At 44.4% G+C, this 20,451-nt stretch overlaps 1 protein-coding gene across 1 annotated transcript in view; it reads left to right on the forward strand.

Moving 5' to 3' along the window:
- WDTC1 (WD and tetratricopeptide repeats 1) overlaps positions 1-20,451 on the forward strand; it is a 71,668-nt gene that overhangs the window by 41,334 nt on the left and 9,883 nt on the right. Inside the window, exons 4-11 of the mRNA XM_075552939.1 lie at positions 9,730-9,776; positions 10,198-10,309; positions 13,178-13,365; positions 16,684-16,866; positions 17,733-17,827; positions 18,195-18,310; positions 19,778-19,853; positions 20,335-20,431. Of these exons, the coding sequence (XP_075409054.1) occupies positions 9,730-9,776; positions 10,198-10,309; positions 13,178-13,365; positions 16,684-16,866; positions 17,733-17,827; positions 18,195-18,310; positions 19,778-19,853; positions 20,335-20,431 (914 nt within the window). The remainder of the gene's footprint in view (positions 1-9,729; positions 9,777-10,197; positions 10,310-13,177; positions 13,366-16,683; positions 16,867-17,732; positions 17,828-18,194; positions 18,311-19,777; positions 19,854-20,334; positions 20,432-20,451) is intronic.

Below are 20,451 nucleotides of genomic sequence, written 5' to 3' on the forward strand. Positions count from 1 at the left end.
TCACTCACACATCTATGGCAAAAAAAAAAAAAAAAATGAAAGACAGCTACCCGGCCAACTGACTGAAAGAGGCCCGGATTTATAACCATGCCCCCAAAAAAGTGCCCTTTTAACAAAATGTGGAAATTTTCTAATAATACCATTGATGTCACATGTAAGTTTAATTTTGTTGAAAGATTCAAAAATGGTTGTAGCCGTATATTATTGACAAGGAACTGCTAGAAATCAGGCTAGATTCAGAAGACATTGCACATTGCTGATGTCAGATGATTCTTGGCTGAAAGCAGAAAGATGTTTACACGTGCTTCATTGATTATGCAAAGGTATTCTGTGTGGATCATAACAAACTATGGGTGGCATTGAGAAGAATAGAAATTCCAGAACACTTCATTGTGCTCATGTAGAACCTGTACATGGATCAAGAGACAGTCATTTCAATAAAGCAAAGGAACATTGCTTGGCTTACCATCAGGGAAGGTGTGCATCAAGATTGTAGCCTTTCACCTTAACTTATTCAATCTGCATGCTGAGCAAATATCTAAAAAGCCATACTGTATGAAGAAGAATGGGGAATCGATTGGAGGAAGATTCATTCATAACCCGTGATATGCAGTTGACATAACCTTGTTTGCTAAAAGCAAGAATTTGAAGCACTTGCTGATGGAAATCAAAGACTGCAGCTTTCAGTATGAATTGCATCTCCACGTAAAGAAAACCCAAACCCTCACGACTAGACCAGTTGATAATATGATAAACAGAGAGAAGATTGAAGTCCTCAAGGATTTCATTTTGGTTGGATCCCCAATCGGTGCTCTTGGGAGCAGCAGCCAAGACATCAGGCAGTGCATCACCTCGGGCAAGTCTGAGCGAGACTGCCCCTTTGAGGACTAAGGTGAGCCATTTCCAAATGCCTCATCGTCAACGGAAAGTTGGACATTGAATAAGGAATTTGGATATGCCATCCATAGTTTATGATCCACACAGAATACCTTTGTATAATCAATAAAGCACAGGTACTTACATGTGGCATAATGTTGGGCTGCTAACCCCAAGATCTGCAGTTCAAAACCATGAGCCAGCTCTATAGGAGCTAAAGTTCTGCTACTTTCCTAAAGAGTTACAATCTCAGAAATTCACAGGGGCAGTTCTGTCCTGTTGTGTGGCAGTGAGTAAAAATTTAACTTGATGGCAGTGAGAGTCAAGAAGAAACAATTATTCATTTGAGTTACAGTGCTGGTGAAGAATATTGACAGGACCATGGATTGCTAGAAGAACATGTTTTGAAAGAAGTACAGCCAAAATGTTCCTTAGAAGCAATGATGTTGAAAATTTATCTTAAGTACTTTGGATGTGTTATCAGGAGACACTAGTCTCTGAAAAAGAACATCATGGTTAGCAACAATAAAAGAGCAGCGACCACAGGCTTAAACCTAACAGTTATGAGGATGGTGCAGGACCAGGAGGATGGTGTATGGCTGGCTGTGGTGCAGAGGGCCGCTGTGACTCAGAACTGACTTGAGAGGACTGAGCAACACCAGCAGCACTATCGTTACCATTCAGATCTTCTTCCTTTCTTATTGAGGTTTGATCTACATATCATAAATTGCACACATCACAGTTGTTGATATGAATGAGTTTCGACAATTATGTAACTACCATCTATCTATCTATCTGTCTATCTGTCTATCTATCTATCTATCTATCTATCTGTCTATCTATCTATCTATCTATCTATCTATATAATCCTTCCATCCAATCCTTCCTTTCTAGCCAGTCCTAGAATCCAACCAATTTGTAGCTTTTGTTTTGCTTTCTGCATTTAGCATATATTTGACATTCAGTCATTTGGTTACATGTATCTATAATGTATTCTTTATTAAGATACTGTATTGCTGAGTACTACTCCATTGTATTCTGTTGCACAAGACTATTGAAAAGCAAGGATGTTACTTTGAGGACTCAGATGAGCCAAGTAATAGTGTTTTCAATTGCCTCATGTGCATGTGAAAGTTGGACATTGCATACAGAAGATCGAAGAAGAATTAATGCATTTCAATTGTGGTGCTGGGGAAGAATATTGAAGGTCATAGACTGTTAAAAGGACAGACCCATCTGTCTTGGAAGAAGTATGGCCAGAATGCTCCTTAGCGAGACCAGTGCCTGGAAAAGGACATCGTGGTTGAGTAGAGGGGCGATGAAGAAAGGGAAGGCCCTCAAGGAGATGGATTGGCACAATACCTGCCACAGTGGTCTCAGGCATTAGAACAATTGTGGGGATGGCACAGAGTTGGGCATGGTTCTGTTGTGCATCAGGTCACTGTCAGTCTGAACCGAATCCATGGCACCTAGCAGCAACAATGTTCTGTTGCATGGATGTTTATTCATTCTCCAATTGAGGACTTTTAAATATAAAATAGTTATGAATATTCTTACATAAATCTTAGGAAGCTTCTTCTATGAGCAAATTCTTTTATTTCTAAGTTAAACAATGAGGAATGGAATTGATGAATAATAGGAGCAAACATAAGAAACTGTCCAGCATTTCTCTAAGGAAGTTGAAGTGATGAGCCCTCTTTTTAATACAGTAGGTGAGAGTAAGAGTGACATTTGAGATAGCCTGGTATTCATAGTTTGTGTGATCTTGGATATGTTGTTCAAGATCTCTGAGCCTTAGTCTTGCCTGTAATGAGATAATGTACATAAACAGCTAGCATTCTACCTGCCAGTGGTATCCCAAGGTGAAGATGGTGTTGTAGACTGTAAAGAATTGAAAAGCAATGATAAAACCAACTAAAATCTCTTTGCTTTTTATCAACACCCTGTGCCTACAATTCACTGCTTATAGCTGCAATGTCAGTGATAAAATACCTCTCTCTGCTGTCTCCTCCTTTCATACACCATGCTATCTAGAAAATTAGAGAGACATCATAAATAGCAATTATAATTGGTATTTTAATAAAAATTAAGAACTAAGTGCTAAGTTGTAATTGGAAACGTAAGCGAGATTCCGGGCTTTTTATGGCCTGTTCTTCCCTGTGCAATCCTCTTTCCACCAGTTTTTTGGGTTTCCAAGACTTGATAGTCCTTCTCAATTCCAGACAAGGTGGAACTTTTCTTTCCTTCCTTTTTTACAAACCACTTTTTAACTCTGATAAATCATAAGCACATTCCTTCCATTATAAAAGGAGACTTCAGGAAATTTGTGGGAAATTGCATTACCTTTAAATTCCATTTTCCACACTTTTTGAAGTCCCCTCCTATTCAACAGCGTAATTATGGATTATGTTTCTGTGCCCAAGATTTTGTTTGTTTTGGTTTTGGTTTTTTTTTTAGACTGTAGCAGGACTGGATAGTGTTTTATTCTGTTGTCTATAGGCTTACTGTCAGAACCAACGGTCTTATTTTTGAAGGCTAAAATAATTCCTTTTAAATAATCTATTCTTTGTAAATTAGGTTTCCAAGTCCATATTCTAATCTGTAAAGCCCTGTAGTAATGCTTGTTGTTGACAGTTACTTTATGTGCCTTTGTAGAACTGAGTCTGAGCTCTCTGTATATACTTTCTCCAACTCACTTGCTTTTTAGTTTTTTGTTTGTTTGTTTTGTTGTTAATCATTTTATTAGGGGCTTATACAACTCTTTATACAATCTGTACATACATCATTTGTGTCCAGCACATTTGTACATATGTTGCCATCATCATTCTCAAAACACCCACTCTCCACCTGAGCCCCTGGCATCAGCTCCTCATTTTCTCCTCCCTCCCTGCTCCCCCTCCCCCCGAACCCTTGATAATTTATAAATAATTATTATTTTATCATATCTTACACCATCCAACGTCTTCCTCACCCAGTTCTCCGCTGTCCGTCCTCCAGGGAGGAGGTTACAAGTAGACCTTGTCTTCTGTTTCCCGTTTCTCCCTCACCTTCCCTCCACCCTCCCGATATCTCCACTCTCACCACTGATCTTGAGGGACTCATCTGTCCTGGATTCCCCGTATTTCCAGTTCCTATCCATGGCAGTGTATATCTCCTGGTCCAGCCGGTTATGTAAGGTAGAATTGGGATCATGATAGTGGGGGGGGGGGGAGAGGAAGCATTCAAGAACCAGAGGAAATTGTATGATTCATCGTTGCTACACTACACTCTGACTGGTTCGTCACCTCTCCACAACCCTTCTGCAAGGGGATGTCCCAATTCCCCCCAGATGGGCCCTGGGTCCCCACTCTGCACTCCCCCTCATTCACAATGCTATGATTTGTGTGTGTGTGTGTGTGTGTGTGTGTGTGTGTGTGTGTGTGTCTTTGATGCCTGATATCTGATCCCTTCCATGCCTTGTCATCTAACAGGCTGGTGTGCATTTTCAATGGGAGCTTTGTTGTTTTTCAGTTAAATGGCCCCTTGTTTATCTTCCAGCCTATGGGATCCCAGATTCTATATATTTTGACAACTGGGCACCATCACCTTTCTTCACTGCACTTGCCCTTGCACCCGCTTTGTCTTCAGCATTCGCGTCGGGATAGGCTGGTGTGCTTCCTCCTTGTGGGCTTTGTTGTTTCTTAGTTAGATGGCCGCCTGATTGATTGTCTTCAAGCCTTTAAGACCCCTGATGCTATATCATTTGATAGCCGGGCACCATCAGCTTTGTTGCAACTTTTGCTTATGCACCCACTTTGTCCTGAGTGATCTAGTCGGGACAGGCTGGTGTGCTTCTTTCATGTGGGTTTTGTTGTCTCAGCTAGATGGCTGCTTGTTTCTCTTCAGGTCTTTAAGACTTCAGGTGCTATATCTTTTGGTAGCTGGGCACTATCAGCTTTCTTCACCACATTTTCTTGTGCGCCCCTTGTCTTCAGCGACTTCAGGTGCTATATCTTTTGGTAGCCGGGCACCATCAGCTTCCTTTACCACATTTGCCTGTGCACCCATTTTCATCAGCGATCGTGCCAGGCAGGTGAGCATCTCATACTGCCGAATTGTTAGAACAAAGTGTTCTTGTGTTGAGGGAGTGCTTCAGCAGGGGCCCACTGTCCATCTGTTTCCTTAATATTAAACCTATAAATATATGTACATAGATCTATTCCCCCCCTTGTCATACATAAATATATTTACATCTTTGTATGTCTGTATTTAAATCTATGACTACCCTTTGCCTCCTAGTTCTTTCCTCTATTTCTTTATACCTTTCTCTTGTCCCACTATCATGTTCTGCCTTCATTTGGGTTTTAGGAATTCCTCTCGGTTACATTGCCCTTGATACAGCCCTGCCAGACCTCCCATACCCTCCTTGAGACTGATTTTGGATCACTTATTATTCCCTTTAGTTAGTTTTTTAATGTGAAAAATGTTTTAATCATTTTGTTGGGGATTCGTACAACTCTTGTCACAATCCATACTACATCCATTGTTTCAAGCACATTTGTACATTTGTTACCATCATCATTCTCAAAACATTGGCTTTCTGCTTGAGCCCTTGGCATCAGCTCCTCATTTTTCCCCTCCCTCCCAGCTCCCCCTCCCTCATGAATCCTTGATAATTTATAAATTATTATTTTGTCATATCTTACACTGTCTGACATCTCCCTTCACACACTTTTCTGTTGTCTGTCCCCCAGGGATGAGGTTATATGTAGATCCTTGTAATTGGTTCCACCTTTCTATAATTGGTTCCCCCTTTCTGCCCCACCTTCCCTCCACCCTCCCAGTATCACCACCCTCACCACTGGTCCTGAAGGGATCATCCGTCCTGGATTCCTTGTGTTTCCAGTTCCTATCTGTACCAGTGTACATCCTCTAGTGTAGCCAGATTTGTAAGGTAAAATTGGGATCATGATAGTGGGGGCGGGGAGAGAAAGCATTTAAGAACTAGAAGAAAGTTGTATGTTTCATCATTGCTACACTGCACCCAGACTGGCTCGTCCCCTCCCCAAGACCCTTCCGTAAGGGGATGTCCAGTTGCCTACAGATGGGCTTTGGGTTCCCAGTCTGCCCTCCCCCTAATTCACAATGATATGATTTTTTGTTCTTTGATGCCTGATACCTGATCCCTTCAACTCCTTGTGATCGCACAGACTGGTGTGCTTCTTCCATGCTTTGTTACTTCTGAGCTAGATGGCCGCTTGTTTACCTTCAAGCCTTTAAGACTGCAGGTGCTATATCTTTTGATAGCCGGGCACCATCAGCTTTGTTCACCACATTTGCTTATGCACCCACTTTGTCTTCAGCGATTGTGTCAGGAAGGTGACCATCATATAGTGCCAATTTAATAGAAGAAAGTATTCTTGCATTGAGGGAGTACTTAAGTGGAGGCCCAGTGTCCTTCTGCTACCTTAATACTAAACCTATAAATATATGCACATAGATCTATTTCCCCATCATCATATATAAATATATTTACATATGTGCATGCCTATATATAGACCTCTATGAATGCCATTTGCCTCCTAGCTCTTTCCTCTATTTCCTTTTACTTTCCTCTTGTCCCACTATCATGTTCAGCCTTCATTTGAGTTTCAGTAACTCTTCTTGGTTACACTGCCTTTGATCAATCCCTACCAGGCCTCCTACACCCTCCTTTAACATGCAAAATTGAATCATAAATGTCATATTTGTGCACTGCAGCCCCGTCTTCTGAACTGTTGGTGAATTACTGATTTGAAGGCAAATACTGTGGACAAATACTGTCATTCAAAGCCATTAATGCAATTTTTAGATAGTATTTAAGAGCTAAGTTCTTAAGTTAAAATCCTGTTTCGTACCACTGTTAGCTGTGCCACCTTAGAGGAGTTATCAAACCTCTCTGAGGATTGTTTTCTTATTATCTGTGAAATGATGCGTATATCTTAAATGAAATAACGGTGAGAGAGTACCATATCTTAATTCTGTAGATCAGAAGTTTGACATGAGTTTTACCAGGCCAAGACAAAGTACTGGCAGGTCTGGGCTTTTTCTGAGGCTCTAAGGGTAGAATTCACTTCCTTGCAATTCTCAGCTTCTAAAAGCTCCCCATATTTTTTACCTTGTGGCCCCTTCCTTCATCTTCAGAACCAACAACAGTGAGTCAAGACTCACTCGTGCCTTCATTCTCTGGTTTCCTACAGCCATAAAAGGTTCCCCAATTTTCAGTATGCATGTGATTAGATTGGACTCACATGGATACCCCAAAATAACTTCCCCATCTCAAGGTCCTTACCCTTAATCACATCTGCAAAAGTTCCTTTTGCCACTTAACGTAGCATATTTACACTTTCTGACGATTAGAGCAGGGATGTCATGGAAGGACCATTAGTCTGCCTACTACAGTGTTTAACAATGGATATAGCTCTTTGTAAACCCTCTGAAAGTGACAGTTTTGCAAGGTCTTCAGTGTGCTGAGAGGTTCCCAGTTGAAAACATGACCCTCAGGAACAAGCCGTTTATAACCTGGTGGGAAAATGAAGCTAGCCTCAGAAGTCATTGGGACCCAGGAAAAATGACCAAAGTCATGTGCTATGTGGGGTTTCAGCTAATGGCCATGGAAAAGTCAGAGGGCCTCTGGTTAGCAAGTCATCTAGCATATTTGAACAGAGTGAGTGTGTCAGGAATGTATGGAAGTGGAGACGCTGAAAGTGAGTTTTAATCCAGAGGAGGGTCTTTACGGGATACAGGCTAAGAAGGAAGACAGCAGAAGGAATGCTTTTCTGACTGGTCAGTTATGGGAAGTAGATTGTTCCCGTCACAGTTCTTCTTACTGGTCCCACTGCTCTCGTTTGTTCGCTCAGGCAACAGATCTGTACCTGGCACCATACCTGGTAGTGGAGGTACAGTGAACAGAGTGCATACGCCTGTTTTTCAAGGCTCATTGTTAGGAAAGAAAATAGTTGTGTCAATAAACAACCATAATACACTTTGACAGTGGGAGCCCACAGGAAGGTACAGCCCCCTCATGTAGGACAAGGAAGGAAGTGCCTATAAACTGAGACCTGAAGACTGAGTTTATCAGCTGCAAATAATAGCCTAATTCAAATTTCTTAAGCAGTAACAAACTGCTTGGCCCACTTCACGAGGCATCCAGGAGTGAAGCAGACCCCAAGATTGGTAATTCTGGTGACACTGTTGCAGATTTCTGTGATTCGCTCAGCTGGGCTTTTTTGTGTGTTGGTGTTATCTCTAGATTAGATTTCTTCCTGGTAGCAAAATCTTGGCAACAATTCCAGGTGTCACTCCAGTATGCCCAGCATCCAAAGGAAGAAAATCATCTCTTCCATGGACCCTCTCCTGAGAATGAGAAAAGTCCTTTCTTAATGATCCCACTAACTCCTCTCCTTGGACCCGAGGGAGTTAGAGGCTCATTTCTGAACCAGTTGCTGTGACCAAAGGGAAGCCACATTCTATTAGACTTAGATCTGGGCCTGTCCCTGTGGCACAGACAATGGATTCACCCTTCCTGAAGCACATACTCTGCTTTGGGAAGGAAAATTCAATAAAACCAAAATGCTGCATGGAATAACCCCCTCTCAGGGGGACAAACAACAGAAAAGTGGGTGAGGGGCGATGGAGAACAATGTAAGATAGGAAAATAATCATTTATAACTAACTTATCAAGGGTTTGGAAGGGAGGGAGGAAGGGAGGGAGGTAGAAAGGGATAGAGGGAGGGAGAGGGAAGAAATAGGGAGCTGATATCGAGCTCAAGTGGAAAGAGAATGCTTTGAAAATGATGATGGTGGCATATGTGCTAATGTGCTTGACACACTAGATGAATGTATGGATTGTGATAAGAGATGTACAAGCCCCCAATAAAAGTATTTCATTTTTTTAAATGCCGTATGGAATGATGCAGGATGCCAAGTCAGAAAGAACAGTTACTAGGAATGCCTCATAACTTATTCTCTCCTTCAGCTACCTAGCTGCCTTTCTGCCCTTCATACTTCATGCTTTCTCATGAATTCTTTCTCCACTTTATGCTTGCATTGCCACAAGCCTTCATGATTTCTTTCTGTGTATGTTTTCAACTTCGGTATTTGCTGCTAAATTGTTTCTCCATTTAGATTCCCAAGGTCAGGTTTCTAGCTTGAGTACCTTACTTTACTAGGCTCCACTTCCTTAAGTTCTACCCAACCAGAGACTCAGTTTAGTGGACTGGTGTATCCCTGGCATGCAGTGGGCGCTCATTAAATGAATAAATAAGTGTAAAATAACATACCAGCTAATTGGCTGCCCTTGGATCAAATGTTCTCCTGGGCACATGGACTGTGGCTGATGGCATGTCCTGACTAGTGGTAAGAACATCTCACTATTGTCTGAACTTCATTTAACTTGTCTTCAAAATAGAGTCAAAGAAACCTGTGTTTTATGATGCAAGTAACATGAATGTGAAAGCATTTTATAGATTATAAGAATCTCTCAAAATAAAACAAAACTCACTGCCACTGAGTTGATTCTGACGCCTGGTGGACATGCATTGAGCTGCTAACCACAGAGTCAGTGATTCGAACACACCAGCCGCTCCACGGGAGAAAGACGAAGTCCCCCACTCCCGGGAAGATTGAAGGTCTTAGAAACCCAAAAGGGCCGTTCTCCTCTGCCTCCGATGTAACATACTAGGCAATTTAACCCAAGTCTGGTCACTTCTGTGCATCTGGGGGAGAGAGAAGTAAAAAGGTGGTTTTACCTTTTCAATTCTCCTTCTCCATGTGGAGTTTCCCAGAAGAACTTTTTACCAACTCTCTTCCTGCCCCTTCCATTTGCTCCCTCAGGGTCACTCAGGATGCGTGAACTGTCTGGAGTGGAACGAGAAAGGAGAGTAAGTATGACCTGACACACGTAGAAATGGTGCTGGAGAAGAGCAGGGGGAGACTACACAGAGGGGGCTCATTGCTCTTAGTAGACCAGAGGAAGAGAACGCACCCAAATGAAGAGCGAGCCCTGCTCTCTCACACGCCAACCCGAGGCTGTATTTTCAACACGCAGTTACGCAGTTAATCCCAGAAGGGTGGAAGGTTGGATGCTTTTTTTTTTTTTTTTTTGAGAAGTTACATGGTTTTAAATATCAGGAAATTCTCAGGACAAAAGAGAAGAGGATCAATGAATGTTTATGAGATAATCTTAAATGTTGTAGCATCTACTGTTTAAGGTCTTTGTAACTAACTCTTCATGGGGGGACGGGTGGGGGCTGGGAGCATGGGAACTTGAGGAGAGGTCAGAAGTACTCACTCTGCTCGCAGCTTGTTGGCGTCCGGCTCTGATGACCAGCATACGATCGTGTGGGACCCGCTGCACCACAAGAAGCTGCTCTCCATGCACACCGGACACACTGCAAATATTTTCTCTGTCAAGGTGAGCAGGATAAGCCATGCAAATAAAGAGCAGTAAACTGGCTGTGTGGCCCAGTCAGCTCTGTGTGTGTGTTGGAGTCAGATTCAGAGATGCTCTTTGGAGCCGAGAATTCTTAAAGCTTCATCTTTTTGCCATAGTCTGCGCACTCTGGTAGATCCAAGAAGCCAATGTAAATGAATGTGTACATATGGGGATGGTGATGGTTACGGTTATGATACGGTTTCGAACATGAACTTTGATAGCAGGCAGGCTTACATTTGGATGCTATGTGAATTGGGCCAGTCACCTATCTCTCTGAGCCTGTTTTTACATCTGTAAATGGAAGTAGCAGTCCACACAGTTATTAGTACAATTCAGTGAGATAACTGTTAAAAGCACATCACACACGTATTTTTAATCATTCCACCTTTCTGTAGGAAATGACTCTGCTGGTTTGTTGATGGAGGGAGGTTGAGCTGAGGAAAGATGAGAAGAGAACTTGTCAAATATCTCCAGACCTTTGACGCCCTGTTATGTGGAAGTTATATGAGATTTGTCCTTTAGGGTCCCAGAGAACAGACTAGCACATTCACAGAAGTAAATATAGGTCTAGTGTAGGGGAAATAATGTCTAGGCTTTGAGATATTCGGAAAAGAGGAAACGGGCCCTCTGGAAAATGGGTTGTAGCGCTGGAGAACGTCGTCTCTTGAGTGGAAGGTTGGAGGAAATGACCTTTAAGGACTTTTCAAGCTCTGAGATTAGATCATAGATTTCAGACTGCACTGTAGAAAGCCTCATTGATCTAATAAATAATGTCCTAATTAATATTGTGAAGAACTACAAGGTACCTGAACAAGAGAGCAGACTAGAAAGCTCAGAACCTATTGTTTGCCTAAACTCTTTGTTCTCAATTCCAGATGAATTTCTACGATTGCAATTTATCTTAAGACAAATTGTCCCTTTTAGAAATGAAATCATACTCTTCACCTCTTTCATGGTCAACAGAGATGTCTTCCAGCCTCTGAAAGTTTTAGGACTAGTTTCGGTCTGCACAAGGCCCCTGGATGGTGCAGTGGAGGAAGCACAGGGCTGCCACTTAAAAGTTTGGCTGTTTGAACCTACCCACCACTCTGTGGGAAAAGATGGTGTTTCCTGCGTCTGTGAGGATGTAAAGCCTCGGAAACCCCACAAAAACATTCTACTCGGACCTAGGGAGCAATGGTTCTCAACCTTCCTCATGCCATGACCATTTAATTTAATACAGGTGCTCATGTGGTGGTGACCCCGCAACCATCACATTATTTTTGTTGCTACTTCATCACTGTCATTTTGCTACGGTTATGAATCGGGCGACCCCTGTGAAGGGTCGTTCCACCCCCAAAGGGGTCGCGGACCCTCAGGTTGAGAACCGCTGCTACAGGGCCACTACGAGTTGGAATGGACTCTATGACAGTGAGTTAGGTTTGGGGTCTTAGATTTCTGGAGGAGAATTCTCTCTCTTGGTAATAGAACTATACCATGACTCTATTAAACACATGGAGCCCCAGTGGTCTAGTGGATTATGTGTTGGCCTACTTACTGCAAAAGGTCAGCAGTTCAAAGCCAACAGCTGCTTTGTGGGAGAAAGATAAATTTTACTGTGGGAAAGATTACCATCTCGGAAACGCACAGGGCAGTTCTGTTTCTATAGAGTCGCTGAGAGTCAGAATTGACTGCATGGCAGTGAAGTTTTGTTTTTGTTTTGGGGTTTTCGGCATATTTGACCCACGAGCTCCCCCTGGTGGCAACTTCAGGGTGTGGTGAGTCTGTCAGCAGACTGGCCTTTGTAAAAAGCTTACCGGATGGTTTTTACTGTGTGGCTGACATACAAGCTCCCTCCAGAAAGGACTAAATCCTGTCCATTTTAACTAGTCCTTACCCTGATGAGAAGCGTACGTGGCAAGAATAATTGTTGCTTTTACACTAAAAGTCGTGTGGGACTGGAACAGCTTAAATGCAGAATCATCTCCCACCAGCGCGCAGCTGCCTTGTGGGCCGGAAGGAACTCTCCTTCCCCCAGGCGTGTCTCTTGGTTGGCCATTTCTAGTGCTGGTTAGGACAAAGAAGAGCACTACTCTGAGCATTTCTACAAGTCCTTTTTTCTTTTGGCATTATTTCTTTTATCTTTCTCAGTGTTTTCCAGAAACATTTAAACCGATTTGAAACAGTCGTTCCCTCAATACACTGAAACTCATTTTTATTTTAAGACCAATTTATTCAACTCCAGATTAAGTCATTGTGAAGCAGCATGGCATACGGGAGTCCAAAAGACGCTGAATGTTAATGCTGAATCTGAGTTTTTAAAGGGCTTATCCTAAGGATCAGGAGTCCCTGCCTGGGTAGTGCAAATTGTTCGTGCTCAGCTGCTATCCCGGAAGCCGGAGGTGTGAGTTCACCCAGAGGTGCTTTAGAAGAAAGACCTGAGGTTCTCCTCAAATGATCAGCCGTGGAGAACCCCATGGAGCAGCTAGACTCTGATACGCATGGAGTGGCTGTGAGTTAGCATCGACTCCATGGCACCTAGTAACTGATTTAAGTTCCAAAAAGACAATGCACACCCTTGGTGTCTAGCACCTGGTGGACACTTGTGAAATGGGAACGGTTCTTATTGTGGAAGAATCAAAGGCAGCTTCTCAGGTAGTCCAATTTTACATAGGTCAAGACCATTTTGGCAAAGTAAAGGTATGTATCCTGAGGGTGTCCTTTAGCCTTACAGTTTCCTGCTGGGTTCAGAGGACTTTCAGTGTCTTGTCGTACATGGGCCTGTTTTCTTGTCTGAGAAAGAGTGCGGATATTCTGGCTAGTCTCTGACCTGACCAGCCAATCTCTTCTCTACTCTCTACTGAGCAGTTCCTGCCTCATGCTGGGGACCGCATCTTGATCACGGGGGCAGCTGACTCCAAGGTGCATGTCCATGACCTGACAGTAAAGGAGACGATCCACATGTTTGGAGACCACACGAACCGGGTGAAGCGCATCGCCACGGCGCCCATGTGGCCCAACACATTCTGGAGTGCTGCTGAGGATGGGCTTATCCGGTAAGGGCCTGTGCCTCCCCCTCCCACTTGACCCTCTGCTTGCCTCAAGGAAGACTGGCTCCTTCCTGTCAGCAGAGTTCCAGTCTCGTTTGTCATTTGTGTACAAACTCCGCTGGGATCCTGTGCTTATCCTACCCTCATCGTCCCCTCCAAGCCTGTTGTCTTGACGCTCTCAAATCAACTCACTGCCGTCGAGTCATTTTCGGCTTACAGTGACCCCATAGAGCAGGGTAGAAGTGTGAACAGAAAGCCTCATCTTCCTCCCACTGAGCGGCTCGTGGTTTTGAATTGCTGACCTTGCAGTTAGCAGCCCAACTCGTAACGAGTAGGCCACCACAAGTGTATGCCTTTAACAAACAGACATATCTCTTTTCACAATTTAGCAGGCTAAAAGTCCAAATTTAGGGTGTCGTCTCTAGGAAGCCTCTGGAGGAAGGCCCTGCCCGCCTCATTTCTTTCTCTCTCTTTAAGCTCTAGAGGAAGGCCCTGCCTCCATCATCTCTCTCTCTCTCTAGGCTCTGGAGGAAGGCCCTGCCTCCCTCATCTCTTTCTCTCTCTAGGCTCTGGAGGAAGGCCCTGCCTCCCCCATCTCTCTCTCTCTAGGCTCTGGAGGAAGGCCCTGCCTCCCTCATCTCTTTCTCTCTCTCTCTCTCTCTATAGGCTCTGGAGGAAGGCCTTGCCTCCCTCATCTCTATCTCTCTCTAGGCTCTCCCGGTCTCCAGCTTCCGGTCCTGGTTTCTCGAAGATCTCCTGTGCTCACTTATTTAATCTCTTTTATATCACAAAAGGGATTGACTCAAGACACACCTACACTAATCTTGCTCAGAGCAAAGATAACCTGTTCCTCTGTGGGATTATAACCACAGCCTAGAGGTTAAGATTTACAGTACATATTTTGGGGGTATAATTTAATTCATAGCACCTACTTTGTGCTGCCTCCGGATCTGCTGACCTCTTCACCACCTCAAGTGCACAAGGTCTCTACTTCCTTCCTCTGGGCTTTCACATTTGCTCTTCCTCTGCTAGTCCATGTCCAACCCTGCTTCCTTAAGGATGTCTGTTTAAAAGCCTGCGCTTTCCTGACCACCTGTTTAAAATAGATCCGAGATGATTCTTATCTTACCACACAAACTGTGCTCAGTAATTCTGATGGCCATCTATAGTTGTTAATGAGATCCCTCTATAGCCCTCATCTGTATCCCTCAATGATTAGTAAACGTCTGTCAGCCCCATGTCTGTCTAGTTCTTGGCTGTGGCCCTAGAGTCAGATCCTGGCTTTCTCAGTCAGTGTTTAAAGAAAGTCACTTCACCTCAGTTTGCTGATCTTTAAAATGGAAATTGGCCATTAAATGGAGATCATGCATGTAAAACCCAATCGTAGTACGTGGAAGTTAGAAAGCTCTCGGTCAGTGGTGGGCCAAACAGTATGTGGCACTTGGTGCTCTTCACTCACCATACTGCTTAAAGCCAGCTAGTGGGAGTGGAGCAGCCAGGAGATTGCTCAGGATCGTGCCCTCTGCGTATGATCAGAGCTGGCACCGTAGCAGCACATGAGAGCCCTGAGCTGGGCCTTAAAGAATAGGCAGAATGGGCAGACAAGGAAAGTAGCTAGGACTCGTTAGACTGGGCAGAGTTTGTGAAGGCAGGGACAAATGTGTGCGCATGCTCAGGAGCTCTACAGTTGTAATGACTCGGGTTTAAAAAACTGGTGAGTAAAATCTGAAGTATGTGAAATCGGGTCTTGAAGACCAGACTGAACAGGAGGTTGGGGAAAATTGGAAGCTAATAACGATGAGTGCAAGATTGAAGAAAATGTTCTGAAACTGATTGTGGTAATGACTGTACAATTCTTCTTGATGTGATTGAACTATTGTATGATATGTGAATTATAAGCCAATAAAACTGTTGGGGGAGAAAAACCAGATTGAGGAGTTTGGACCTCATGCTAGTACTGAAGAATCTCTGCAAAACATGTACATATTATATATGTGTGTATGTATGTATATATAATGTGTAATACACATACATGTTGTTTTTAGCAGAGGGGTAGTGTTTTCATATTTTAGGAAGAGCAGTCTGGTAAGGATGACTTGGAAAGAAGGTGTAATTGTGAAGAAATCATTGCAGATCAGGGTGACAGAGTTCTGTTAAGGGTGATGAAAAATGTGGAAACAGATGGTGGTGGTAGTTGCATAACACGGCAAATGTAATTAACGTCCCTGAGTTGTACATACAAAAATGGTTGATGTGGCAAATCCCCTGTTAGATGTATGTCACCATAATGAAATATGTTGGGGGTTTTTTAATTTGGGATTTAATACATATAACATATTCCATATTTCAATCACGTCAAGTAGAATTGTACAATTGCTACCACAGTCTGTTTCCAACCATTCTTTTCCTAGATGGACTCTTTGACATCGGGTCCCTTTAACCCAACCACCACCACTCTATCCTCCACCCTCTCCCCCTCCCCCCTCCCCGAGCCCCTCCAGTCTTCCTTTACTTGCTGTCCCTCTGGGTTCATTAATCCTGGTGTCATACTGAAGTGTTTTTCAAAGGGAAAGAATTGCAGATGTCTAAGCACGAGGTGGGGAGTGCATAGGCTATACCACCATCACCCCAAGCACCCCGCCTTTGGAATGTACCTGTGTATTAGCAGCCAAAAAAAGAGGGTGGAAATCAGAGTTTGCAGTTGCTGGACAGGGTCTTTGGCACCACCTTACTGCCTGGCTGGAGCGGTCTTGCTGTCGAGCAAGTCTGCTCAAGCTTCCCTCGGTCACTCTTGGATCACCTCTGATTCTCTTTACTGTCACCTCCTTACTTCCTTTGTTTCCTCAACTAGATCAGGAAGATGCAGAGCAGAGTGGTGAAAAGGCAGTCTTAGGATTGGCCCTTTCCAGCTGTGTCATCCTGGGCCTGTTCTGTAACTTCTTTGACTCTCGGTGTTCTAATAGTGCACATGGGTTATGTGACGTTTTCTTCAGGGACACCTGTCAAACAGGAACAGTAATAGACACAAGACATGTTCTCGAGTCAGCAATAATAGTAATAGTAGCAATAACACTGACATCGGTTTGAGAAAACTGTAGTAGTGGCCACCCTAAAAAGTGTGTTAGAACAAAACAGAGTACAGGACATCTTGAGACAGTGCTGGTGTATCATGGGCACTCAAGAAATGGGAGTGGTTTTTGACATTCTTATGGCTTACGAACTGGCCCAGCGCCCCTCCCAAGAATCCCCTTACATGACAAGGCCTTTGCTTCTCCCCTGTCTTCCACACAAGCCCAGTTCCCTTAACTCTGTCCTCTCTCGCAGCCAGTATGACCTTCGGGAGAACAGCAAGCACTCAGAAGTGCTGATCGACCTGACAGAGTACTGCGGGCAGCTGGTGGAGGCTAAGTGCCTCACTGTCAACCCGCAGGACAACAACTGCCTGGCCGTGGGGGCCAGCGGGCCCTTTGTGCGGCTCTACGACATCCGCATGATCCACAACCACAGGTACGCACAGCAGCCCCCGCCGCAGCGCTCCCTGGAGCCTGCTGCCCCTGCCTCGCTGCCATGTCTCCTTCTTCTTGAGGAGGGCTGTTTGTTTTAATTTATGATCGAGAAAAATGTCATGCATGCTTAATTTGGAAAATAGGAAAATTTATAAATTATAATCCCATGACCTAAAAGAAATCACTGTGTAAAATTCTCTCGTAGACCTTTTGCTTGGAATATTATGAGTGTTTCTATAGGTTATCTCGTAGTTTGTTGTTATTTTGGGGAGTGGCGTGGTACATGTAACCTTATCTTTTTTAATTTTTTTAAATTAAATCATTGGGGGCTTGTACAACTCTTATCACAATCCACACATACATCCATTGTGCCAGTCACATTTGTACATTTGGTTCCCTCATTATTTTCAAAACATTTGCTTTCTACTTGAGCCCCTGGTATCCACTCCTCATATTTTTCCCTTCTCTCCCTGCTTCCTCCCCCCGCCCCATGAACCCTCGGTAATTTATAATTATTATTATTTTGTCCTTATTTTACTTTTTTAGACAAAAGTGGAAGTTCCAGAATTGAGCATCTCCCCAGCCTGGGCTTCCAATGGACTCAGATGCAGGAGAGTCCGGCCTGCTTTCCTTTTTTTTGTGGGTTTGAGAGACATTAGAGCTGTTCTCACACACGGTGTAACTTAGAGAGGGCGCATCTGTAAAGCAGCGGTAATAGGATGGCCTGAGGACTAAGACAGCTTCCATGACCAAGTGAGGAAGGTGTCTCCGTTCTCTCCCTCAGAGACACAAGCCTGGGTTTTCCTCTAGGGAACGTCATCTTGTCTAGCTAGGGATTGTAACCTGTCTGGTTTGCCTTCCTAACAGAAAGAGTGTGAAGCAGAGCCCTTCCGCAGGTGTGCACACCTTCTGTGACCGACAGAAGCCCCTTCCAGATGGCGCCGTCCAGTATTATGTAGCAGGTAGGGCTCTGCCTCTCTCTGGTCCACACTCTTCTGGGACTCTGCAAGGAGGTAGCAGAGCATGGTAGTTAAGAGCCAGGGTTTACACTCAGACAGAACTGAATCTTAATCCTGGCTCTGCCGTTGGCTGCTGTGAAACCTTTGACAAATTATTCAACTTTCTTGAACCTTAGTTTCTTTTCTGTAAAATGGGATTGTAATGACTGAGATAGTAAAAAAAAAAAAAAAGAATTAACAAAAACTCTAAAGCCGTTGACGGAGGGCATCTTGAGCTCCTCATCAGTTACGCTGAGCTCATACACCCCTGCCCATTCGCTGGGGCCTGGGACTCTAACTCGCACTAGAGTAGTTGGGTTGCTCCCCACAGGTCACCTGCCAGTGAAGCTGCCTGACTACAATAATCGTCTGAGAGTGCTGGTTGCTACCTATGTGACCTTCAGCCCCAACGGCACAGAGCTGCTGGTCAACATGGGAGGGGAACAGGTAAGTATGGCTGCCACAGGGGACCCAGCCTTACCACCCCCCCCCCCAGACACCTCCAATCCATGCGGTGGACAAGCAGTGAAGTCTGGTTCTTGTGAGATGTGGGACATAGCATGTTGGGGTTCCCAGAGAGCTGCCCTGTCTGGTCGTAGTGTTTTTGGTTTGTCAGTGTTAGCTTACTGTTTACTGCTCTGCACTGGGACTTTGAGCAAGTCTCTTCATTTTTCTGACCCTCCGTTTCCTCATCTCTAAAATGCTATCACTACCATGCAGGGTGGTAAGGTGAGAAGAAGAAAAAATGCCTGTGCCATACCTAGTACCAGTGCCTGGTAATGGTTAACTCACTGTCATCTAGTCGAGTCTATAGAACAGAGTAGAACTGTCCCTCGAGATTCTGAGACTACATTTTTATGGGAGTAGAAAGCCATCTTTCTCCCACAGAGAAGTTAGTGATTTTGAACTACCAACCTTGGGATTAGCATCCCCTCATAGCCCATCACATCACCAGGGTAGTTAGTAGCCCAACTCACAGCCCACTTCGCTACCAGGGCTCCTTGATGACTTACAAAGCAAGGCATAATTATATGTGGGGAGGAGAACATGGAGTGGAGAGAGCAGGGAAGTGGCTGAGTTCAGAATAGAGTTACAGGTTCACGAAGCTGAGCTTTCCATGTCGTGAAGACAGCCTGAGGAGCAGAGGAGAGTCAGCCTGGGGGGGTTGGTTAGAAGCCAGGTTCTGGTATCAGACGGGTCTGGGTTTGAGGCTTCTGGCTGTATTACTCACTGCTTCTGTGACCCTGGATAAATTACTTAAACTCTCTTCATCTATGAAAGGAGGTGGCATAGTGACTATGCATTGGGCTGCTAACTGCAAGTTCTGTAGTTCAAAACTACCAGCGGCTCCAAGACAAGGCTTTCTACTGCTGTAAACAGCTGCAGTCTCAGAAACCCACAGGGCAGTTTCACACTGACCTATAGGGTAAGTTCTGAATTTTATAGGACGGTTTCTGCGGTGAATTAAGTCAGATAAAGCGCTTAGCAGAGTTCTTGGAACAAAGTAAGTGGTTAATAAGCATTTGTAGTAATAGATGGTTCTCATATACCTAGAGCATTAACTGGTAATGCTACCTCAGTTTCCCCATCTCTAAAACAAGGCATTTAGTTTTGTGACGTCTGAGCACCTTTTCCACGTTAGCCTGCAATTGTAGTTAAAGTTAGTCTTTCAGGCAAGGATTTGGGCAGATCAGATAGTTGACCCTGTGGGCTAGGAGTTGGAAAGGTTTTCCTGCCCAAGGGCTGCCCCTGGAAACTCCTCCTGCCCTAGCTTGGTGGCCCAGAGCCTCATGCCATGCTTAGTCCTCACTGTATTCTAAGACTGGGTCTTAAGGGTCACCAATGCCTTACTAGTGGTCCACCAACATTCATACCCCATAACTTCTATCTCTTCTCCTGGCCCCTCAACTCTAGGTCTATTTGTTTGACCTGACGTATAAACAGCGGCCATATACCTTCCTCTTGCCTCGAAAATGCCACTCCTCAGGGGGTAAGTTCAGGGCTTAGCCCTTCTCCCATAAGGCATCTCTGTTGGAAAACTTGGATATGTGCTACCTGTTCTGAGAAGCCTGCCCCTTTCCCTTGGCTGGGAGGTCTGTTCCTGGGTTTGCACCACAGCCTTTAGCACCAGTTCCCTCTGGAAAGACAGGCTCTTCCACAGCTTTCTCTGGAGGGCCTTAAATAATTGCCTACCCCCTTTTCTCCTTTGCCTCAATCTCCATCCTCCTTACCCCCAGATGTGGATAATGCCAAGTAGAAGGTGTATCCCTCACAAACCAGCAGAGGGCGCACAGGCTTTTCTTTATGCCATTGCCTGGCATTCTGGCAGAACTTGCTTTCCGGGAATGGGTCTCCCCCATGGAAAATAGCCCCATGGTGAGACCAACAATGATGGAAGCTAGAGGGCTGCCAGGAGGGGACTGGGGACTCCTCCCGAGCTGCTGTTTTTCTTTTTCCCCACCCTCTGCCAGAAGTCCAGAATGGCAAGATGTCCACCAACGGTGTGTCCAACGGCCTGCACCTGCACAGCAATGGCTTCCGACTTCCAGATAATAGAGGACACGTTAGGTGAGGCCAGCCCCAATTTC

Source organism: Tenrec ecaudatus, chromosome 1 (assembly GCF_050624435.1).
Source record: "Tenrec ecaudatus isolate mTenEca1 chromosome 1, mTenEca1.hap1, whole genome shotgun sequence".
Classification (NCBI taxonomy): Eukaryota; Metazoa; Chordata; class Mammalia; order Afrosoricida; family Tenrecidae; genus Tenrec; species Tenrec ecaudatus.